The sequence below is a fragment of the Prionailurus bengalensis genome, chromosome E4 (genome assembly GCF_016509475.1).
Source record: "Prionailurus bengalensis isolate Pbe53 chromosome E4, Fcat_Pben_1.1_paternal_pri, whole genome shotgun sequence".
Lineage (NCBI taxonomy): Eukaryota > Metazoa > Chordata > Mammalia > Carnivora > Felidae > Prionailurus > Prionailurus bengalensis.
This window is the reverse complement of record NC_057360.1, coordinates 3,682,797-3,708,781: the sequence shown is the minus strand read 5'-3', so window position 1 is coordinate 3,708,781 and position 25,985 is coordinate 3,682,797. Positions and strand designations below refer to the sequence as shown.

General features: G+C 40.1%; 1 protein-coding gene across 1 annotated transcript in view; it reads right to left on the bottom strand.

Moving 5' to 3' along the window:
* Positions 1–25,985, bottom strand: part of LOC122476129 (histone-lysine N-methyltransferase SMYD3-like) — a 368,686-nt gene that overhangs the window by 185,528 nt on the left and 157,173 nt on the right. The window contains exons 2-3 of the mRNA XM_043568454.1: positions 21,560–21,623; positions 134–241 (exon numbers count right to left, since the gene is read on the bottom strand). Of these exons, the coding sequence (XP_043424389.1) occupies positions 134–241; positions 21,560–21,623 (172 nt within the window). The remainder of the gene's footprint in view (positions 1–133; positions 242–21,559; positions 21,624–25,985) is intronic.

Genomic DNA, 25,985 nt, shown 5'->3' with positions numbered 1-25,985 from the left:
AATACTCCCTGGAGTAATCTACCTTCTCCCTTCATATGCGTTTAAAGACAGCCTTAAATATGAATAGTACCTGCAACTTCAAGAGCTTTGGCTAAATTAAACCCCTAGCATATTTCACGAATTTCATACTCACAAGTTTGAAAACAACTCTGCCAAGAAGTCGAACGGAATCCGGGGGATACCTGGGTTTGCAGCTTTTAAGACATTTGCATTCCCGCTTGTGGTCTTGCCAAGCTTTTTTCTGTTAAGATGAGAGTGGGGAGGGAACATGTGACAGAGAAATGTAACTTTCATTTACAATGGCTTTGAACATTGAGAGTCATCAACACTAATTTAATTTCAACAGCCTAAATAGAACTGCATAATAGAAAATGAAAGCAATATTCTAATACTGTTAATCATGCAGGATCCAGTCTATGCCAAGCATGCAATTACCAGGCTGGACACCAAGGCTTCTGCTCCCCCTCTGTCCTTTAATATGCCCCATGGTTATTACCTGGCTGGTGGAGTCCAAAGAAAGAATCATTATGGCTTACTTAATAATGTATAAGATAGTCTTTTAGCTGATTAAATAGAGTTCAATAATAGATGGTAATTTTGAACACAAAAAGAAAATATCTCACCAAATTAGAAAATAAACACATGGTTCAGGAAAATTAAAAGAGGGCAGACAGCTTTCTGAGTTTCTGTGCTGCTACAGTGAGTACAGAAGTATCAGGAGAGCTAACATACAATAAATATGAAACCTTCTGTATTTAAAGACAACACAGAAAAGGGTTATTAGCTAAAATGACTAAATGTCACTTGCCCAGGACCGTTGTGTTTTATTTATTCTGTGGTCCTGGCTTAATCATTAACAATTAATAGTGCCTCTTTTCATTCTGAAAAGTGTGGTCTGGATGATAAATTTCGTGGTCCCTTAACCCATGATCCTAGCCATGTGCTGGCGTGGCTGAAAAGACTGAAAAGTGGCTGAGAAGTGAGCCAGTCACCAATCCTGCAACACTGTAGATTATGGACTCTCCCTGAGTCTTAGGGTCAGAAATGTTAGAGTATCCCCCTGTGAGCGGGAGACAGTTCGACCAAACGTCTAATATGTTCTATTCCAACAGGGCTGAAGTTCCATCACTGAAATGCCTGATGCTCACAGGCATTCTTGCTTCACAAACTATAAATGTGCCTCCCAACTTCTGGCCCTATTAAAATTCCTCCAGGAGGAACTCCCTTTTCCATCCACAGCATAAACATGCAGCGCACCCAAAAATTTCAAAAGTGCAGCAGCTATTTTGAAAACTGACTTTGATTCAAGTTGAAGCCAGCATTTTGTTCAGAATCACTGCCCCTGCTGAGTTGCTGTATGAAACTGTGGCCCGTGTGCTACTTCCTCATAATCCAAATCTTGAAGACACTGTTTACAAGGGGTGTCTCACCTCTTTTATCAACTCTACCCATGGTTGCCTCACTTCATTTCTTTATATCTACCATGGCAATGCTTTTAATGTGATGTTTGTAATCTTTTTCTTTTAGTATTTATACTTCACTCATTTCTAAATAAGACTGAGTTGCTTCGAAGGATGTATATGAAATAAGTTTATAAAATTAGAAACAGAAAATGTTAAATCTATAAAAAAAAATAGTCCTCTAGCATTTATTGAGCATCCTACGGTATGTCAGACACATGGGTGGGCAATTAAAAAATGGTATTTCATGCGATATTCACAAAAATGCAAATGCTAGATATTATCTTCTATTAAAGATTAATAAAGTAAGGCTGGGATCTGACTACCAAGCTATGTAAACATAAAAGGGGAGTAAAAATTCTTAGTATGCCAAACAGGAGAGCTAAGTAAGTCCCATGTTCATGCACTAAATTGATCTGGGCTAGGCAAAAAAAAAAAAGCATAATGGCTTATATAACTCTCATCTGACAGGAAAGAAAAACACACGGCCTTACCAACTATCAAATCACAGGAGGAATTTATCCCAAGAATGCTAACTAATGTACTGGACAATGTCTTCAAAAACAGTTTATAGTTCTAATGGCCTTCATATAGCTACTTCTAATGTCCCTACTCACTAAAAGGCATACTATTAAACTATAACTCAGGGAAAGAAAATGTTTCTATTTGTTTAAGGGGCTAGTCTTAGACTAGCAATTAGCAATTTACCAACATGTGTAAGATCACTTAAAAAAAAAAAAACATGGTTCCGGGGGCGCCTGGGTGGCTCTGCTGATTAAGTGTCCGACTTTGGCTCAGGTCATGATCTCATGGTTCATGGGTTCCAGCCCCGTGTCAGACTCTGTGCTGACAGCTCAGAGCCTGGAGCCTGCTTCAGATTCTGTGTCTCCTTCTCTCTCTGTCCCTCCCTTGCTCACGCTCTGTCTCTGTCTTGCAAAAGTAAATAAAATATTTTTAAAAAACACATACTTCCATTGTCCAATAAGTTTGAAAAATGCTACATAATGTATACCCCACTTAGAGATCTGAAGTAATTTAGTTTGTGAGAAGTTCAGTTTGCTAAAAAGCTCTGCATTAAAGAAACATATAAATTAGTTAACACAAGTTTCTCACGATTGTTACTGCTATCCTTTGGGAAGGTAGGTTGGTATATATGGGCTCAGATAAACTAAATTAGTGATATGTTAGCTATTACATACTTTCCTTTATGTGATCTTTGAATTCATAATCATTCACACTGACAGGAAACTAGAGTGCTGATATTTTTTTACTTCTGATTGCAGGGAGAACCGTGACTTTGGTGGAAGACTTTTCATTCAGTATTAAAAGTTGAGAAGCCTGACGGATGCCTTCATTGGCCATGTGGGCAGGAATGAACCACAAGTGCCAATGGGTCTCTGAGAAAACATTCTGGCCCTGTTCAAAACCCGAGCAAGTGTCCAGATGACAAAGGACTGCACCTACCAAAATAAAGCTGAGACCATTTGGACCAAAAGATCTTAAGAACGTATTTTAATCAATACTTGCTAGTACAAGAGATCATCCATAACCCCCTTACGTTTGGAGCAGCTCAGTCTCCTGACAGCTCAACCAGGGTGAAGTAGCTACAAAATGTACCCCTAGGTAACAAACCAGTTGATCTGTTAGGTGACATTATTTAGAAATAAACATCCAGGGGCGCCTGGGTGGCGCAGTCGGTTAAGTGTCCGACTTCAGCCAGGTCACGATCTCGCGGTCCAGGAGTTCGAGCCCCGCGTCGGGCTCTGGGCTGATGGCTCAGAGCCTGGAGCCTGTTTCCGATTCTGTGTCTCCCTCTCTCTCTGCCCCTCGCCCGTTCATGCTCTGTCTCTCTCTGTCCCAAAAATAAATAAACGTTGAAAAAAAAAATTAAAAAAAAAAAAAAGAAATAAACATCCAAATTTTGGAGAATTCTTCTCAAAACAACTTTAGGTCTTTAGCATAATTAATATTGAGTTCTTATTTCTTAACAGTAATTAGAAACTAAACAGTATGTTTCTTAAGGCTATTCCTAAATTGCTGCAGGTGAAAACACCAGAGAACATATGTATCTCCCCATTTCTTCAGCAAAAAGATATCCATTATTTTCATCTAAAAGCCAAATAAAATCTATATAATAAACACAGAAAGCAATCATACCACTTAAAACTGGTCTAAAGCACAGTGTCAACTTTACAGTCTACTTCCTATCTTACCATGATATTAAAACCATGTTTCTAAAATGTTAATTATTAGGATTTATTGTTCAGCTTCACCATCATATCTTACTATGAGGCTCACTATCAGAGGCAAACCACAGAGAAGGCTAAGAAAGCAATCTTGTAAGGAACTGCATTTGACTTTGAAACAAAACTCTACAATCTTACAAAAACATTAGGCATTATCTTCACTCTACAAACTTTAACCTTGATCTAGACCTCAACAGCTCATAATCTATCTGCCAGTTTTCTCAAAAACAACCTTCTTGATTTACTTTTTCCTACTTTTTTCCATTACTGAAATGCAGGATGTAATTAAGATTTTGTTCACAATACTGGCTGTAATGTTTTCTGTTCTCATAGTTGAAAACTAACAATAATGTACAATAGGCACAAATTAGCATGAAAGACAAAGGAAATTTAAATATTGCATTAAGACACAAAGACAATGGGAAAAAAAGAGTCTGAGATGGAAAAAAAAAAAAGGAAATGAAGACATCTATGACTCAATTCCACGTATTGGTAAATGAATGACTCAAAAAACAACTTCAGAATCTCTACATTTTCATGTTTGGTAGTATTTATATTGATACAAAACATAAACTAAACCAGTAGCTCCCAGGGTGCCTGGAGGGGCTCAGTCAGTTGAGAGTCTAACTCTTGATTTCAGCTCAGGTCATGATCCCGGGTTCCTAGGATCGAACTCTCCATTCGGCTCCACACTGAGCAAGGAGCCTGCTTAAGATTCTCTCTCCTCCCCCTCCCGCCCCTACCCTGCACATGCGTGTTCTCTCTCTCTCTCTCTCTCTCTCTCCCCCTCTCTCTCTCCCTCTCTTTCAAATAAATAAATAAACAAGCAAACAAACAAACCAGTAGCCCCAAATGGGGGTAACCCTAATGTTGAGGGTTGTTTGGGAAATTTATGGAGGTGATTTTATTTGTTAAGATGCTTGGGGAGAAAACCATGGGCACTTAGTGGCCAGGAACCAGAGGTGTCGGGCACCCTGTATAGGATAATTCCACACGATGAAGAATCGTTCCAAATCCAAGATGACTTTTAAAAGTCCAATAGGGGTGCCTGGGTGGCTCCGTCAGTTGAGTGTCCGACTTCGGCTCAGGTCATGATCTCATAGTTCGTGGGTTCGAGCCCCGTATCAGGCTCTGTGCTGACTGCTTGCTCAGAGCCTGGAGCCTGCTTCAAATTGTGTCTCCTTCTCTCTCTGCCCACCCCCCCCCCATTCATGCTTTGTCTCACTCTGTTTCTCAAAAATAAATAAATGTACAAACAAAATATTAAAAGTCCAATAAAACATTCTACAGAGGGGAAAAACTTGTTTGCAATTATCCAAGCCTGGAACTAAGCCTTGTTTCACATAAAAAAACGAAGAGCTAGTTTTTACACGGCCTTGATAGCACTGAATTTTCTAGGTAAATCAAGGAAAGATTGCATTTTAAGAACTTTAGTGAAAGCTATTTACTATTTTATAAAAGCATATCACTGAAGGCAACACCACCAGTGGTATTTGGAGTTAGCAATAACACACGCTTTCTGATCCTGAATGCTGTACTTCCCTTTCCAAGGTGCTGTACAGATGCAAGTATATGACTTCTTAATTATGTCTTCCACTCCAGTCATGCTTGAGCATGTATGTGTGTATGTGTGTATGTGTGTGTGTATACAGAGAGAGAGCACACATTATATAATATAAAATATATTAGTTTATTGTAAGTTATCATCATTTTCCTTCTCCTTTACATTCAAGTTATGGAATTACATTGATATTGAATTTTAAAAATATGTAACTAGGTAGATTGTATTTACTACGGAATTTCATTTCAAGATACTACAGAGGACCAAAAGTATTATTATAAAAAGCTAGAGTTAGGTCTATCAGAGCTCAAAACTGTAGGACTAGAACAATGCTACACAGCACAAACAGACATAAAAATATTTATTTAAATACACAGCCTGGGACAACCTCAGGGATTCTGACAGTAGTAACGAGACAGGATCAGGTGTCTGAATTCTTTTTATTCACTGAGGGTGATTCCATATGTAGCAAAGTTTGAAAAAACCCCCGATCTAGAATAAATTAAAAAGGCTACTGTATATACTAATAGAAGAAACAAAAAAGTACTTTTCTATACTTATTAAATTATTATACAGTCCTATAGGAATGAACATTTTATAACACTGACGTAGGGAAAATGTTTCTAAGCAGGACATAAAACCCAAAAAGGAAAAGAAGTACATATTAAACTACATTAAAAATAAGCAACTTTTGTACATCAGAAAGAACAAACCTAATACCACAAGCAAGGTTGAAAGATAAAGGTCAAACCAAGAAAACAAAGTCTACAATGTATAGGAAAGACAGTGTTAAATGTCTCTAAAATAAAAGGAGGTCCTAACAAAATAACTAAAGAAAGGATGAATATTTCAATGAAGGAAGGAAGGAAGGAAGGAAGGAAGGAAGGAAGGAAGGAAGGGAGGAAGAGAGGAAGAGAGAGAGAGAGAGAGAGAGAGAAAGAAAGAAAGGAAGGCAGGCAGGCAGGCAAGCCAGCCTGGAACATGAATAGGAAATTCATGCCTAAAAAGGAAAGAAAAAATAAACAAAAAAGACAAACCACACCAGGGATCAAAGGCATGCTAACAGAAAGAAGGTAATACAGGTGGTCCGTTAGTGTAGCGACTATGAATGAAACTAACAGCATTTGGAAGAATCTAGGGTCTGCGGTCTAGATCACTCCAGCCTTATCAGTAGAACTGTAAGGTTCTCTAATCTTTCTCATGGGTGTATGGTAATGAACACCAAAAATCTTAATGTGCATATTGTTGGTATACGAATAATATTTACAACACACTTAATCCTAACAAATCTAATTGGTGTACAGAAATCAGTGTAAGAATGCTCATCATACATTTATTTAAAAAACTGAAAAACTGGTGGGGCGCCTGGGTGGCTCAGTCGGTTAAGCGTCAGACTCTTGATTCAGGCTCAGGTCATGATCTCACAGTTAAGGGTATCGAGCCCAGCATCAGGCTCTGCGCTGACAGAGCTGAAAGCATGGAGCCTGCTCGGGACTCTATCTGCCCCCTCCCCTGCTCATGCACACACACTCTTTGCCTCTCAACATAAATGAACATTTTTTTTAAAACTGAATGGTAATAATTTTTCAGCTTTTCCTAAAAGAAAAAGCTATTTTTGCCTTTTTTCCTTATGCTGTCCCAATATTGTTTGAATTTTCTACAAATATCATGTTATTATATTTACAAACAATAGCGAATATCATTATCTTTCTTATGTCTGGTAACTGTGATTCAGGAAGAAGCATTTTTATATGAAAGAGAGAGCAAAATTACTGTTCAATAAACTCTTTTAAATATTTTTGAAAATCTGCTTGTAACTCAAAGAATAGCCTAAATGTATTAATTTTTAAATGCTAAAAAAAAAACACACTTCAATGAAACCATTTGTAATGCAAAGACTTACTCAGTAAACTGTTTTATCAGTTTATCTTCATTCACATCCATTTTTTTAAAGTAAGTGTACTACCAATTAGGTACATCTTGCATTTACCAGATGACAGACATCTGATGATTTCTTCTAAAGCCAGTACCACTTTGGGGCGCCTGGGTGGCTCAGTCGGTTGAGCGTCCGACTTCGGCTCAGGTCATGATCTCACAGTCCGTGAGTTTGAGCCCCGCGTCGGGCTCTGTGCTGACAGCTCAGAGCCTGGAGCCTGCTTTGGATTCTGTGTCTCCCTCTCTCTCTGTCCCTCCCCTGCTCATGCTCTGTCTCTCTCTGTCTCAAAAATAAATAAAAACATTAAAAAAAAATAAATAAAGCCAGTACCACTTAGAGAAGATATAACTTACTATATACTTATCATTGATCATTTGAAATTAATGCCATCTAAAAGGAAGAAAGGACAGTAAATCCTAACAACTCTTTCTCTGGCCAGTCTCACATGGTCCTGATTACTAAAGAAGAGAATTGATGAGATGTTAAAATGGAAAGAGAAAATCAGTTTATTTCAACTTTCTTACACAAAATAGCCTTGGCACTACTATGACATTCCCCTCCCCTCCTTGGATGTGATCACTACAGCTCAATAACCCATTTAAATGCCACTAAACATTGGGGACAAATGGGTGGCTCCGTCAGCTAAGTGTCTGACTTCTGTTTTTGGTTCAGGTCGTGATCTCATGGTTCATGGGTTCAAGCCCCACATCCGTGCTAATGGCGCAGAGCTTGCTTGGGATCTTCTCTCTCCCTCTCTCTCTGCCCCTCTCCCTTCCCCCACTCACACTCGCCAGCTTTCTCTCAAAAACAAATAAAAAATAAACTTTAAAAAAATACTGTTAAACACTGGGTTTTGATTACAGTAAATACTCAACTTAGGGCAGTTTATTATTGTGTGGGATAGAGTATTACAATGCATATCGAGACTGGTTTCAGTAAAACACATCTAATTCATGACCGGGGCTCACCAGACATTCATTTTATAAGAGGGCTGGATTCAATAATGTCTAAGGCAGCCTCTCAATTATAAAAATCTATGATTCTGTAAAATCCACAGGAACATATAATCTGAGTTATGAATTATGTCAAAACAGGTCTGAAGCCTGTCCACATAAGGCTTACATAGAGCTGAAAATTTTCCTCAAATTTTAGACCATTTAGAGAATATTTTCCTCAAATTTTAGATCATTAAAGGATGAAGAAATTGGCTTAAAATGTACAAAAAGAGAATTCTTTTCAGCCATTTATTCAACAAACGTGTTTGTCATTAATAATTGAACACCTTCTGGCGTGGAAGATTGTTACAATTTTTTTACCACATTTTCATGATCCATTCCACTCACAATCAATATTTACAGAGATTTCCTATAAGCAAAACTTAGAGAATACTTGAGTTGCCCTGCAACTTGCAGGAAGGAAAAGAGACCCAACAGTTTTCCAATCACTTACAGACCATTTAATAGCAAATAAACAATATCTCTATCTTCATGCCTCAAAAGTAGTCTAGTATTGAACTGCAGGTTGACAGATACATGAAGATCAAAGCTGGAATCTGGAAAAGGAAAACCAGAAAGCTAAGCCAGGTGTCTAACAAGCTACAGCTGACTGACAGGTATTGGTTAAAATCTTGCATAAAATCTCCTCACAGCACGAGAGAGACCTAGTGATAGACGTTAGACTTACCATCTTAAAAGCTCACTGAGTGCTGTATCAAATCTAGACCTTCTCACTAGGCTCAATCAAATTAGATAGGGCCAAATATAAAGATGGAGTAGGGTAGGAGAATGGTCGTAGGGCATCAAGCTGACAAAAGAAACAAGTATTATTTCTCAGGAAAATGGAAATTACAGTTTCCTGATTAACTGAGGAACAGTTAATAATATTAGTGCCCCAAAGTCAGTCAGCCATCATCTAGTGCAGAATTCAGGTCAAATCCATTCCGCCACCTGCTTTTGTAAACTTTTACTGAAACACAGCCACATTCACAGTTTACACTCCCTCATTTCACACTATGACAGCAGAATTGAATAGTTATGACAAGAAATCTACGGCCCACAAAGCCTAAAATATTTATCACCTGGACCACTACAAAATAAAAAGTCTGCCAACCTCTGATTTAGTGAGAGGTCAGATCAAGATGGAATGGCCTACGCGACATATTTTATCTAGAAAGGCAAAATAATTCACTCACCTCCACACACTTCCAATTTTCTGTGAAAGGAACTTCCATGCTAATCCGAACGTCAGCACTGTGTTCTAGCTGAACACGGCAATGGAGCACATATATTTTGTCTCCCCAGCCCAAGTAAGCATCAGGTTTTTAACTCCCAAAGTGGATTAGAAGAGCCACAAGGAATGAGGAGTTTAACGTCCTTTCTACAAGTCAGAAACCGGGGGTAAGACAGGCTGCAGAAACAGGGCAGGAGGCCTCCTCAAAGGGCAGTTACCTTCCGAGTCTTTTCTGAGAAGGCAGCCACCTGCCAGGGAGAACTCCAGCTGGGACCCGGCAGCAAGAGTAAATGTCAGGCACAAAAGGGGATTGAAAGTAGCCGAAAAAGAGAGACTTACCCAAAAGTCTTATACCAAACAGTGTCAAAATACCTCCTTGCTATTGGAATGACTGTGAGGAAGCACAGGAGGGTCAGAGTCGAGAATCTAGCTGCATCTGACGCTCCTGTTTCTGATGCAGGGATCAGAACTCCTATTGGGTCTTCCCGCCCCACACTCACCCTCCTACGATGGCCGCCTCCGCAGCCACCTCATTCTTCAAGTGGCGTAAAGGCTGTGAGCCCTTATTACAGAGGAGGATATGATACCTCAGCACACTTCAAGGCTCTGCAGTAAGTGGTATTTTTAAAACAATTTATGGAGCACTAATTTACAATAAAATGTACCAATTTCAAGAGTGTAGCTTGATGAGTTCTGACATATACACACGTCCTTGTAACAACACCAAAGTTAAGACAGAGACTGCCATTACCCCCCAAAGTTCCTTTGTCTCCCTTTCCATCCAAGCCCTCCAACCCGGGTAAGCGGTGACCTGGTCGCCATCATTATACACGAGCTGTGCCAACTCCAGAACAGCACTACATCCTTTGGTCTGGCTTTATTCCCTCCATGCAATGTTTCTGAGATTCACTCATGTTGCCTCAGGTAGCAGTAGTTGGTTCTTTCTTACGGCTAGTTGTGTGTATATGCAGTGTGTGTGTGTGTGCGTGTGCACGCATGTATGTGTGCATGTGCATGTGTGTGCATGTTCCACCTAGGAGCAGAGCTGCAGGTTTATGTGGTGAGTGTACACTTAACATTTTTAGAAACTACCAAACTTTCCCAAAGCAGTTCTATATTTACACTCCCACCAGCGGACTATGAGGTATCCACAACCCGGTCTGCACTCGGTGTAGTCAGCATTCTGCATTTTAGTCTAATGGGTATGTAAAGGTATCCCAATGGGGTTTTAATTTTCATTTTTCTGATGACTAATGATGTTGAGTATTCTTTGCTGTATATCTTATTGAAGTTCAAACCCATTCAAATCAAACCCATTTTACTGTGCTATCTTACTAAGTTGCATTTTCTTTTTTTTACTGTTTGTTTATTTATTTATTTGAGAGAAAGAGAGGCTGCACATGGGTGGGAGAGAGGGGCAGCAAGAGAGGGAGAGAAAGAATCCCAAGCAGGCTCCACACTCACTACGAGTCCCACATGGGCTCAAATTTACAAACCATGAGATCATGACCTAAGCCAAAGTCAAGAATCGGACACTTTTTTTTTTTTTTTAACATTTCTTTACTTTTGAGAGACAGAGCACGAGCAGGGGACAGAGACAGAGGGAGACAGAATCTGAAATAGGCTCCAGGCTCCGAGCTGTCAGCACAGAGCACAACGTACGGCTCGAACCAATCAACCGCGAGATCGTGACCTGAGCCGAAATTGGACACTTAACCAACTGAGCCACCCAGGCGCCCCAAGTGGTGAACATTTTAAATAAGTTATGGACACAACTCCTTAGCCAATTCCTAGAAAAGCAAAGAGCTCAGCAGGGGGTGTGCCTATAACATGCAAACTAACCAATCCAGAGCCCTACCTTGACTCTCTGCTAAAGTCCTAGAGTAACTAGACCCAAGTACCAGGCAACTAGAGACCATGCCTATAATCCAAAACCCTCAGGAATTATACAAACTAGGCAGTCCTAACTGGTTTGGCCTGCTCGGCTTTGCCTTTCCCACAGAAAGCCTAATAAAGGCTCCAGCCTCAGCTTCCCCCTGCTCCCACCTTCCCTCTGACTACTGTGAGGGTTCTGCATGTGGCCCTGTATGGCAATCCATGCCTCCTGTTCTAGGGCCTAGGAGTATAAGAAACTTTGTTTTCCTGAGCTTCTGCTTTCCACCTTGTGACTGCACCTGACTACCACATGAAAGAAAACAGAACAGCGTCTATTTCTGGACTCTATTCATTGCTCTATACATCAATCCTAATGCTAGTACTACATTCTCTTCGTAACTGTGGCTTTAGATTACGTCTCCAAGTCAGGTGGTCTAAATCCTCCAACTTTGCTCTCCTTTTACGTAAAGGACTCAGTTTAAGTGTTCTGCGTTCCCATATAATGTCAGTCAGATTATCAATCTGTGAGTCTTTGAATGAAACTTCACTGAATATGAATCTATACAGTGGTACTTTCAAAATCACTTATTATAAGTGCTTATGGATTTTGAACTTTTAGAATCAATAGATAAGACTTAACTTTGTGTCCCAGAACAGAATATAAATATTAGTCTTGACAAAAATGAAGGTATAGGTGGCAAGTTATTGGACACAGAATGATAAGAGACAGAGGGATGAGTGGGAATACTAATATCTTCACCTTTAAAAGTAGGGAATCGAGAGATACTATCTATACAGTAAATCCCCCTTACCCAGGGGGGATCATTACAAGACTCCAGTGGATGCCTAAACTGTGGATGGCACCAAACCCTCTATCTGTGACTAACAGGCAGGTAGTGTAGACAATGTGAACCCGCTGGACAAAGAGATGATTCACGTCCCACGTGGGACGGAGTGAAACAGCTGGGATAGCGTGAGATTTCACCACACCACTCAGAACAGTATGCAGTTTAAAACTGATGACCTGGGGCGCCTGGGTGGCGCAGTCGGTTAAGCGTCCGACTTCAGCCAGGTCACGATCTCGCGGTCCGTGAGTTCGAGCCCCGCGTCAGGCTCTGGGCTGATGGCTCAGAGCCTGGAGCCTGTTTCCGATTCTGTGTCTCCCTCTCTCTCTGCCCCTCCCCCGTTCATGCTCTGTCTCTCTCTGTCCCAAAAATAAACAAAAGGTTGAAAAAAAAATTAAAAAAAAAATAAAATAAAATAAAATAAAAAAAAATAAAACTGATGACCTGTTTACCTCTGGAAGTTTCCATTTAATATTTCTGAGCTGCGGCTGACATATAGAAAGGGAAACCACAGATAAGGGGACACTACTATACTTGATTAAACATAAATAAAAGCTTGCCCATATTGTTTAAAGTTATAAATGCAAGAAGGGGAAATTGAGCCTAACAGATTATAACAGTTAATCCCAAACCAACATGGCCGAAGCAGATTTTCCCCACCTGAGTCTCTTATACACTCTTCCCCATGCCATAAATGGGGTCATCATCTCACCAGTTACTAAAGCCAAAAACCAAGGAGCCTTTCTTGATTCTTCTCTCCCTCTCTATTCTATATTCATTCCCCTTCTATTTTTTTCAGCCCCTCCTCTGAGAGCCACACAAGCATACCAGCTGCCTATTCAACATCTCCACGTGTGTTCAACAGGCACAAACTCAAAACCTGTAGGCTAGACTTCTCTCCGAACCAGCTCTTCCCTCAGATTTCCGTAAGTCACAAAACGGCACCACCATTCATCCGAAGTTGCTCAGGCTGGAAACTTAGAAGTCACCTGTTACTATTCTTTCTGCCTCACTTCTGACATCGAACCTATTGGCAAACTTTCACCTACACCTTCAAAATATGTCTCAAATCCAATCATTACCACCTCACTGCTACCACTCTACTTGAAGCCATCCAAGCTTTTGACTAGATCAGTGCCTTGCATATACTGAGTTCTCAATTTGAATGAATGAATGAATGACTGCATGCATGCATGAGCAAATTCAGTCAGTGTTTCCTTCAAAAGATACCCCAAATCTGACTGATTCTCTTTGCTGCCATTACTACAGTCCTAGCCACCATCATACGGTGACCAGACTACTATAATAACCTACTGACAGTTTTTCCATTCCCTACCTTTACCCTATAACCTATCCCCACAGCAGTCAGAAAGTTTCCTTTAAAATCTCAGTCACACCATAAATATTGATCCTCCTTCCCCCCCTTAGAACCCTACAGTAGCAGCCCATCACATACAGAACAAAATGTATATTTTTTAACCGTAGCATATAAAGGCCTTATCATAACCTGGAACCTCTCATCTCTCCAGTCTTATCTCCTACAACTCTCTGTGTCGCCTCCTCTGGTCCAACCTCTGGTCTTCTTGTCCTTCCCTGAACACAGCATATTCACTCCTGCTTTACATTTAATTTTTTTTTCAACGTTTATTTATTTTTGGGACAGAGAGAGACAGAGCATGAGCGGGGGAGGGGCAGAGAGAGAGGGAGACACAGAATCGGAAACAGACTCCAGGCTCCGAGCCATCAGCCCAGAGCCCGACGCGGGGCTCGAACTCACGGGCCGCGAGATCGTGACCTGGCTGAAGTCGGACGCTTCACCGACTGCGCCACCCAGGCGCCCCTGCTTTTACATTTGATGTGCATCCAACCTGAAACTCTCTCCTAATCTTGGCATGTCCTGATTACTTCTTTTAGGACTTGACTCAAATGCCACTCCTGACAGGTTTTAGATCGACAGATGGAGAGACAGATTATAGATCGATAGGCAGACAAATAGACAGATCTCCTTATAAACTGTATAGATCTCTCTCTCTCTCTCTCTCTCTCTCTCTCTCTCTCAAAAGCCATTTGATGTATAGACATGTTTACACTATATGTATATATGTATGTGTACACACATACACACACACAAAACAGTCTCCCAATCATTCTCATTTTCTCTTACCTTCTTTATTTTATAATATAAAGATAATATTATATATTGCTTTATTAACTTATTATACGTCTCACCTGGAAAATGTAAGCTTCACTGGGCAAGGGCTTTCCGTGTCTTTTTTAATACTATTGTACCAGAGCCTAGAAAAGTCCTGGTGTTGAGGCCTGGGTGGCTCAGTCAGTTAAGCATCTGACTCTTGATTTCGGCTCAGGTCATAATCTCACAGTTCGTGGGACAGAGCACATCGGGCTCTGTGCTGATGGCACAGAACCTGCCTGGGAGTCTGTCTCTTCCTCTCTCTGCCTCTCCCCCACTCATACCTGCGCTCACTCGCTTGCTCTCTCTCCCCCCTCAAAATAAATAAACATCAAAGAGAGAAAGACAAAGATAGATAGACAGATAGATAGGAAGTAAGGAAGGAAAAGAAAAGAAAAGAAAAGAAAAGAAAAGAAAAGAAAAGAAAAGAAAAGAAAAGAAAAGAGAAAAGAGGAGAGAAGGAAGGAAGGAAGGAAGGAAGGAAGGAAGGAAGGAAGGAAGGAAGGAAGGAAAGTCCTGATGTTGGGGTCCCCAGAGGCTCAGTCAGTTAAGCATCTGACTCTTGATTTTGGCTCAGGTCATGATCTCTTGGTTCCTGAAATCAAGCCCTGTGTCAGGCTCTGAGCTGACAAGAGCCTGCTTGGGATTATCTCTCTCCCTCTCTCTCTCTCTCATTCACACTCACATGCGCTCACTCACTCTCTCTCTCTCTCAAAATAAACAAAGATGGAAGGAAGGAAGGAAGGAAGGAAGGAAAGAAGGAAGGAAAGAAGGAAGGAAGGAAGAAAAGAAGGAAGGAAAGAAGGAAGGAAGATGGACTGACTCTGGTGTTGACACTAGTATTTGCTAAGTAAATCAATAGATAAAACCATAATCAAGTCCTTCAAATCTTAACTCACTAGCCTCATATCCAGCTGCTTTTCTTTTCTGTATTTTTTTAAGATTTAATTTTTTTAGAGCAGTTTCAGGCTCACAGCAAAACTGAGAGGACAGTACAGAGGCTGCCCATTCACTTCCTACCACTGCACATATTATCAACATCCTCACCAGATGGCGCATTTGTTACAACTGATGAACCTACAGTGACACATCATGATCACTCAAAGTCCATAGTGAACATTCAAGTTCACACTTGATGTTGTACATTCTATGGGTTTGGACAGACGCAAAGTCTATCCACCATTATCCAACTCCTTTTTATTCCTCTAACATGAGAAGTTTGTTCCTCCTTCAGTTCCTTAGCATCTGCTGTTCCTTTTATGTAAAAAAAATCTGTTCTAGATCTTTCCATGGCTGGCAACTTTTGTTGTCAATTAGACCCCAGGTCAAATGTCACCTCTATAGGAAGTCCTTCTGTAATTACCTATTCAAAGGGGAGCTCGGACTCACCCAAATCATATTCACTCATCTAATTGTGGGTATTTGGTATTCTCGTCTCCTCGCTCTATAATATGAACTTTATGAAAGCCAGAATCATGTTTACTTGTCACTGCTAATTGCCCACCACCCCAACACCCAGAATGACTAGCTAGTGGCTACTCAATAAGTATCTACTGGATACACTTTGGATGAATGGAAGGTTCTCAGACAATTATGTAAGAAGAGGGAGAGGAAGTAGGTGCTGATGTAGGTGAGCTACATTCCCTCACCTACCAGAGCAGGAGGTGAATCAATAATGCCTACATAGATGGCTCAAGAAGTATTTCCCCATCTCACTTATATGTAGAATCTAAAAAGAACCAAACTCAGATACAGAGAACAGACAGGTGGTTGCCAGAGGCAGGGAGTGCAGGGTAACGGAAATGAGTGCAAGTGGTCAAAATGTACAAACATGTAATATACAGGATGATGACTACAGCTAATAATTACTGTGTTGTATATTTAAAACTTGATAAGATGGTAAATCTTTTTTTTTAATTTTTTTTTTTAACGTTTATTTATTTTTGGGACAGAGAGAGACAGAGCACGAACGGGGGAGGGGCAGAGAGAGAGGGAGACACAGAATCGGAAACAGGCTCCAGGCTCCGAGCCACCAGCCCAGAGCCCGACGCAGGGCTCGAACTCCCGGACCGCGAGATCGTGACCTGGCTGAAGTCGGACGCTTAACCGACTGCGCCACCCAGGCGCCCCGATAAGATGGTAAATCTTAAAAGTTCTCATCACAATAAAAAAGATTATAATTATGTATGATGATAGGTGTGAACTAAACTTATTGTGATGTTCACTTCACAATAGACACATAGATCACCTCATTACATTGTACACCTACAACTAACACAATGTTATACGTCAACTGTATCACAACTAAAAAAGTAAAGAGATATTACTATGGACAGATTAAAGATAACGTAATGTTTTAAAATCTAATTTGAACCAACAAGTATCACTCATGAATGTATTCATTCATTCGCTCGACCACTTACACTCCGTGTACAGCAGAGTACAATGCAGGGAGCACCCCCACCCCACAGTGAACCTGGCCTTCTAACTGCAGAAACAGGCAATTAAACCAATAATTAAGATAATTTCTGTGTGAAAAAGGAGAGACACAAACTGGTCTCGGGAGTTTAGGAAAGAAGGGAGTGACATTTAACCTGGGTCATAAAGGATAAGTACTAGGAGTTCAGCAGATAGGGGGCAGGTCTGGGTCCAAGCCCAAGGACTCAAATAGCCGAAGGCCCAGAAGTAAAAGTGTAGCAAAGTCCACAAAGTTGAATTTCATCCTGAGGAAGCGGCCAGGGCTTTCTGCTGGTGGGTGACAGATCATGCTTACGCTCTGAAATAAAACAGTCACTCTGGCTCCGGGGTGGAAAACAGAAAAAGAGCTGGCAGGAGCACAGAGGCTGCAATCAACTTAGGAGGGAGCTGACAGTGACATGCACACAAGTGGTGGTAGAGAAGCTAGAGAGAAGCGAGCCAAGTTAGATCTTCAGGTGGTAAAATCAGCAGGACAAGGCGATTAACTGGGCATGGGGCCAAGAAAGGATATGAGCCAAAGACAGTGACACCCTGAACGCTCAGCCTGCTGGGTGCTTGGTGAAATTACTCACTGAGGCTAGAAAAGCAGGTTTGGGCGAAGAAAGTGCACTCAGGTCCGGCTATAGGGCATTTGAGATATGGGTGCACCATCAAAGTAGACGTACCCCATAAGGTATGGGGCTGGTGGTTGAAGCTAGAGATGGGAGTTTCAAGGAAGATTAATATACAGATGCCGACTGACATTGCGGAAGGGGATGGGATCACCCAGCAAGTCAACGAAAAGTGAGCAAAGACCAGCTTAGGGCCCCAGACATTTGTAGAAGTCAAAAACTTAAATAAGAACAAATAATTTCAACCTTTATAGAGTTTTCTCTTTTTATTTACAATTAGATACGAAGCCAACTTCTCTAGAACACTCAGTGCACGTCCTATCAGTCTGAAGCCTGGCACAGAACTATTTGTGAAATAAACTAAGGGCTTGGCTTTCTTCATTATTACCAGTAGTGAGTGTAATATTCTAGACTCCAACTTATTAAATCACCCTGTTAAGGGGCGCCTGGGTGGCTCAGTCAGTTAAGCATCTGACTTCGGCGCAGGTCATGATCTCCCGGTTCACGGGTTCGAGCCTTATGTCGGTCTCTGTGCTGACGGCTCGGAGCCTGGAGCCTGCTTCATGGATTCTGTGTCTCCCTCTCTCTCCGCCCCTCCCCTGCTCATACTCTGTCTCTCTCCCTCTCTCTCAAAAATAAGTAAAACGTTTAAAAAAAATTTTTAAATCACCCTGTTAAATGTTGACTAACGTTGAGATTCATCAAAAATGAATCAAATCATGCTGTAACTAAGCATAAAATGTAAACCCACAAATAAGATTGACATTTTTAAACAGGTCTATAATTTTTAACATAAAATAGAGCCTCTCTCTGCTAATATAGTACTTTTAAAAGTATATAAACTGCAGTCTGATACAGTATCCCTGCTTATTTTATTCAGCAATTATTTCAATTAGAAATGTACATCTATGAATCAAATTAAATCCAGCAGAGGTAAAATAATAATTGGTGAATTTACTTGAAATTGGTTTACTTTTTAACAATATTACAAATTTTGAGCATGCTTTTTTAAAAGAAAACTTAGCCCGCTCGTCCTCTTTGACCTCAAAATCCTCTGTGACGTTCTGGTTATGACAATATAGAAATAAGACTGGTTCCCACAGATAAGCCCTCTATTGCATCATATGGCACATCATAATACGGCAGACGCAGAGGAATACAAGGCCCCTGATGACAAGATACTCTGGCCCAGGATCAGAAACAGTCCTGAACACGGCAGTCAATGCATACGTGTATATGTACACTATAGACAAAGTGCAGACTGACAGCTTAGTGTGTATCCTCCACTCACAAAACAAACATACAGAGATTACCTCTGGAAGATGGAAGTAGGAATGGGGAAGGAATCTGGAGGAAACCTCCACTCTTGTTACTTCACTTTTCGGTTGAAAGATGAAATGTGAAAATCAATGACACTGAAAGCATCCTTATGGGCACCAGGGACATGAGACCTTAGAATGCCTCAATAGCTTCTCTCAGGCAACTCGTGGGCGCCATGGCCCCACACATCAAATGCTACGCTAATGAAGCAAAGTTATGTCCCTCCAGGGTAAATACATTATAGATTTTATGCTACAAATTCACATCCTCTATATCAATTTCCATTCCGAGGGCGTCTGCCTCCTGTTCATTACTGTTCCTAGTTCAGTCTGTCAGTTTAATTTTGTGCTGCTTTGTAGGAATCCACAATAATTACAACATTTAATTCTGTACCTGAAGGGTGAGCTAAACAGAGCAGTTTAAATGCATATGTTCCAGCCAATCTTTGACTCCCACCCACCTCTGCACACACCCCATCCCCCACACACATACAAGCACATGCACTAGCTGGCTTATATATGATATCTTTCACCTCACTAGCTCTTTTCCCATTACTTTCGACAGTATATCTGATGATGACATTATTATTGATGCTACAGTAAACAGCTAATATATGTGGTAAAAGTACATGCACTATAATGAATCAAAATGACACACCCACCCACCAAACTCCCTCTACTCATTCTAATCAGATAATGGATTTTTTTCTTTGAGTGTACTACAAAAGGAGGAAGTAGCATTGGAGAGGAAAAAAAAAATTCATAAAAACAGGGGGAAATAAAAGTAAATGTTTAGGTCATTGAGATCAGAAAGGAAGTTCATCAGAAGATTTGTGTCAAGTAACATGTAGTCCATCAGTTCTATATAGAGTATAGTCTTCTTAACTTAAAGTTTCCTGAAACGTAGCTCAGTTTCACATGAATAAGCTAGATAACATCACTACAACACAGTCTATCTAAAATTTATCTTGTAGAAAAAAAGCACAGCCCTGTTTCATTTTTTTGGTTTTTGTTATTATTACTGCTAACGATCTTACATAAATCTGGTAGCTTTCTAACTGTGACAGAATTTTTGCTTTACAAATGAAGTGAAAATAATCCAACTGGTTTTTACATTCCCTATTTTTATTAAGGAAGTTTTACTTCTAACCTTCTATTTTTATATTTTTTGTTTTGTGTTCCTTGACGATAGAGCGCAACAAAAGCCAGGAAAAAATGTGAATACGATAGGAAATAGAAAACTATTATCTAATCAGAATGATAGAACAAAAATTCCTGAGATAAGCATGGCTTAGACGTCAAAAAGGAAAAGAGAGGGGCGCCTGGGTGGCTTAGTCGGTTAAGCGTCCGACTTCAGCCAGGTCCCGATCTCGTGGTCCGTGAGTTCGAGCCCCGCGTCAGGCTCTGGGCTGATGGCTCAGAGCCTGGAGCCTGTTTCCGATTCTGTGTCTCCCTCTCTCTCTGCCCCTCCCCCGTTCGTGCTCTGTCTCTCTCTGTCCCAAAAATAAATAAAACGTTGAAAAAAAATTTTTTTTAAAAAGAAAAAATAAAAGAAAAAGAAAAAAAAAAAAGGAAAAGAGGAACTCTGGGGGGGTGTGGAAAAAAAGAGGAACTCTGGGGCACGCGCGCGCACACACACACACACACACACACACCCCTACCTCAAAATAAGAAACAAAAAGGATGAGTGGAAGGTTGAGAGCAAGGGACTCAGACACAAAACCTCCAATTAGACTTTTTATTATGATGCAATTCATTACAGCATAATTACATTTCTTATGAAATGATTAATCATAAGGTTAGAAGAAAAGGTTATGTTGAATGTTAATTATACATCCTGTAAAGAATTTCAAAGCCGTTAACGGCGGTATTCTCATAGACTGTCAGTTGCCGTAAATTAAACTCTAGGAAGGCAATTTGGCAATATCTTTAAAAATCCAAAATCGTATATCCTTTTACTAATCGATACAACTGGGAAGAATTTATCCTACAACTAATTTGTGGAAGTGAGCAGAAATGTTCACAAAAAGATGCTTGGTCCACTACTGGCAACACCAAATATCGAAAATAATGTAAGCATTCCTTACTGAGGAAATTATGACCATGGTGCATTCATATAAGGGAATCAATGGGATGGTACCGAAAGTTCCTCTAGACAGATGATAAAACAAAAAGGAGAATGAAGGTATACAAGAGTCACCCATATCTGTTTTTTTTAACAAAGAATATAAATATATGAATGTGCTTGCGTGAGAAAATGCAGCGAAGCACACAAGAAACTTACCAGTGATTATCTCTGGGCACTGGGATTGAGATCAGGAGGACAAGGAGATAGGAGTGAACATTTTGTGTGTGATGTATGTGTACTATGTATTTAGTGTATATAGAGAGATATCATATATATGATTTTTTACCATACACAACTATTAATTTTTAAATTGAAGGGAAATAAGTTAAAATAAATCAAAGATTGTAAAGAAACAGAAACAGGCCAACAGGCATCACAGAGCACAATTTTAAGAGCAGAGAACTGAAGGGGCGCCTGGGTGGCTCAGTCTGTTGAGCATCTGACTTCAGCTCAGGTCATGAACTCCTAGTTCATGAGTTCCAGCCCCAGGTCAGGCTCTGTGCTGACAGCTCAGACTCTGGAGCCTGCTTCAGATCTGTGTCTCTGTCTGTATTCCTCTCCCGCCCCTCTCTCTCTCTCAAAAATTAATGAAGATTTTTTTGTAAAAATTATTAAAAAAAAAAAAAGGGGGGGGGGCAGAGAACTTAAGGTATCATTTACATACAGCGGAGCATTCTTACCTGGCACTTGGCACTGCAGTATTTGGCAACTCGGCATTGAGAGCATCGCATCAGTTTTTCCTTCCTGTTTAAAAAAAAAAAAAAAAAAAAAGTTCCCATTAGGAAATGAGTGACACCGATAGGTTCTGCTCACCCCATTTGTATGGTCCCTTAAGACTGAGATTTTCACACTGATGGGCATCATCTTTCATCCTCAATGTGAGATACGGACATAGTAATAACTCTTTTTTAAAATAGTGGTGAAATGTATATAATATAAAATTTACACGTTAAACATTTTTACGTGTATAGTTCAGTGTGTTAAAAAGATAATTCAAGGGGCGCCTGGGTGGCTCAGTCAGTTAAGTGCCTGACTTCGGCTCAGGTCATGATCTCCAGGTTCGCAAGATCAAGCCCCACCTGGGCTGACAGCCCAATTCATATCCTCTGCTCCCCTCATTTTGTTTTAACGTTTATTTATTTTTGAGACAGAGAGAGACAGAGCATGAATGGGGGAGGGGCAGAGAGAGAGGGAGACACAGAATCGGAAGCAGGCTCCAGGCTCTGAGCCATCAGCCCAGAGCCTGACGCGGGGCTCGAACTCACGGACCGTGAGATCGTGACCCGGGCTGTAGTCGGACCCTTAACCAACTGCGCCACCCAGGCGCCCCACCAACTCATTTTTTCACCTTGTAACTGCTCTCTTCTGCCCACAGAAGTCTTTCATTTTGTACAGCATCTCAGGGCTACTTTCTGTCTGCTACATTGGATCCCACCCAATTCATGAACTTCTGAATAAAGCCAATAAAATCTTTAAAGTTTACTCAGTTGAATTTTGTTTTTTAGCAAATGGCATTAAGTATATTCATTTGATGTGCAACCATCACCACCACTAATGTCCTTTATAATAAAAAAAAAAATCAGTTAAAATCAGAGATTCCCACTGAAACCGGAAGTTTTACTTCACAGAGATTTTAATCTCTCCATATGAAATAGAGAATTCAGTCCCCGTAACTACTTGGAATGGAAGTATCCTATACTCTTCAAATATAAAAAAAATTGTATACGTCTTAACCTATCATATAGTTTAATTATGAATATCCTCCTCTGGAAAATGATGTTAAAATTCCATTAAATCCAGTTACTACTTTAGACATGCTGAATTGAGATGCTCCAAAGTTACATCTCCCTCAAATCACCTACATAAGAAAAAAGCAAAGATGAAGAAAAGGTTGAATTATAAAATAAAAAATAAATGAACCTGATGATAAAATTAATAGTGACAAATAAAAGGCAGGAAGGATTGTGGATACTTTCAGGGCAGCCAAGAGCATGAAAAAGTCAAACTGTAATTTCACTATCAATGACAAAACAAAAACAAATCCTTCCAAGCACTTCTAATGGGCCTGGTACTATTCAAAGATTTTTACATCGATAGTTTGTACTTAATTTCAAATAGTCCTGTAAGTAAACAGTCTTATTATGACTACTTTGGGGATACACCAATACATTTTTCAAAAGATAAAAAAAAACATAGTGCAAACTAAGAAGACACACCATAAAGTGCATGGCAGGTGATACTGAAAGGGTAAAAACAAAATCCTAAAGAGAATCAGAACCTAAATATACCAGGTACTTACCTCTGGGACAGCAAGGGTCAGGTATGGAGCATAAAACAAGGGCAGAGGTTAAAATCTAAATAAAGGGAAGCCAAAATGCCTGCCATCCCCAAGTATAGAATTGTGGCTGTCACATATCAACATCCCAGGCAACAATGCAAACCCCAGCAACCTGGCCTTCAAGCTCTTACTATGACTATCACACTGGACTACTGCTCTTGGGTAAAACTGGATAAAACCAAAATCTACCCATAAGCTGTTAAGAGACACACATCAAATAAAAGGACCCACAAAGGAGGATGAAATGGATATGCCAAGTAAATATTAACTAAAGGAAAAGCCTATGTAATTACATCAATTTTGGGGGGGGGGGAAGCACTTTACAGTTAAAGATCCTGTTAGAGATAAATAAGGTAAATACTCAATGATAAGAGACTCCAGTCACCAGGTGTTAGGTACCTAGTGATAAATGTACCCAGTCTCAAAATATATGAAGTACAAGAAACAGATCTGAGGGAAAAATGACCGACACAATAAGTTAATACCTGTAAGGCCCTTAAAATAGTGCCTTGAATATAGTAAACACCATATAAGTATTAGTTATTGCTATAAAAAGATACAAAGTCTTTTTCAGGAATTCTAAACCAAGTAGATAAAGAACAGGGGTTCAGGGCACCTGGATGGCTCTGTTGGTTAAGCCCCACCCCCATTCACACACTGTCTCTCTCTCCTTTAAAATAAATAAACATTAAAAAAAAATTTTTAAAGAATAGGGGCTCAATAATTTATTCGATCTCAGGCAATACACAGACCCTTATCCCTTTTATATGAATGTGCATTCACATATTCCTGTTCAGCACCCACTGACCATTTACAAAAGGTCCCACAAAGTAAACCGCAAAGCAAATCTCAAAAATCCCAAAGAATCGATATCATATAGATCATTTTCTCCAACCATAAGGGAATTAAATTAGAAATCAGTAACAAAAACAAACCCAGTGAAATATCACATGCATGAATATTTAAAAGCATGCTTTTACAGAATTCAAGGATCAAAGAATTATAATGAAATTAGAGTATACACACACACACAAACACACACACTTTTTTTTTAAGTAGGTTCTATACCCAAGTCATAGGGGATGGAACTCCCCTTGAAATCAAGAGTCACATGTTCTACTGAACCAGCCAGGCATCCCAAAAATTGATTAAATAATGGAAAAATACCAAAACTTCTGAGATAAAATGAACACACTACTTACAGGAACATTTATAACTTTAAATGTTTATGTTAAAAAAATTGAAAATAAATGAGCTAAACATGTAAGTCAAGACTTTAAAAATAACAGAAAACTAAGGACAGCATCAGCAGGAAATTATACAACATACGAAATAGAACACAGTGATCTAAGAGGACGAGCAAAACCAGAGGCACAAATAACATCAACAAATTTCTTGCAAAATCACTTAAGAGAAAGTTTCCAAACAAATAATATTGGAAACAAAATGGAATGGAACTCAAGATTCAGTAGATTGAAAAACAGACAAAAGAAAATTCTGAAGGAACGGTAGCAGTGACATAATTTTCTAATCTCCTTAACTCTCCCCATAATCAAAATGACAGCACGCGTTAGAGAGCCAACCTGAGTATCACTCGCCACCCAGGAAAACATCACAACAAACCCAAAACGTGACTGGGCAGAGGAAACCACTAACAGCTCTGAGACTTAAGTCAGTGTATTTGTGGGAGAAAACCAAGAAGGCCACGGGGCCTCCAATAAGCCTGAAAACAGAAGAAGCCCCAAGCGGCAAAAAGACGCCCAGTGTGTCCAGCCAATGTGACAATGGGAGCCAAAACTGGGACAGGATGCTCTGGGACAGAATTTTCCAGAGGAGGAAGTCACTGGGACTCCCCTGAGTGCTGCCCTCCTCAGACCCGACTTCTCAGATTTTCCCTCCTCTCCCTTTTCTGGTGTAAGTTATTCAGAGGTGGGGCGCCTGGGGGGCTCAGTCGGTTAAGCCATCCACTTTGGCTCAGGTCACGATCTCACAGTTCATGAGTCCTAGTCCCAAATCGGGCTCTGTGCTGACAATGTGGAACCTGCTTAAGACTCTCTCTCTCCCTCTCTCTCTGCCCCTCCCCAACTTGCTCTCTCTGTCTCTCAAGATAAATAAATAAACTTTAAAAAAAAGGCAATTTCTGTTACTTGCAAATATAAAGCCCCAGCTATATAAGGTGTTTCTTCTTGATTTTAAAAATTAATGGGCAGAATCAAGCTACCTCAGAAGATCAGCGATGAACAGGTTAGCAAGCAAAACTGTGTCCTCTCCCTCCCATAGCTACCAACCACAGGCTTTCATGAATTTTCACAGAATGCTGGCAAAGTGAATAGCAAGATTACTCTAAGTACCTAAATAATTTAATTGTTGTTTTGATGGGTGGAAGAAATTCCTTAACATGAGTTATTTAAATGTTCAGGGTTACATATCAAATAACAAGTTCTCAAGTTTCAAAAACAGGTCAAATGAATCCAAGAGAAAAGTGGTGTGTGTTTGATCAGACAACCACTGAGCCCCGGAAGAGGTCCTGCTTCTCTCTCGGGTTCAGGCTGAGAACAGAATCCTGTGAAGCAAATTCCACCACTGCAAAGGAGAATGAGTTAGAGGAGTTTCCTTCCAATACTGAAATTATTTGATTCTGCTTCTCTTGTGCCAGTAACAAATATTAACTAAATTTGAAGATGACAAAAGTTGTACACGTTTTAGGTGAATTACGGTAGTCTCAGAGGCACAGAAAAGTGATGAATATAGAATTTTCAGATCACAGA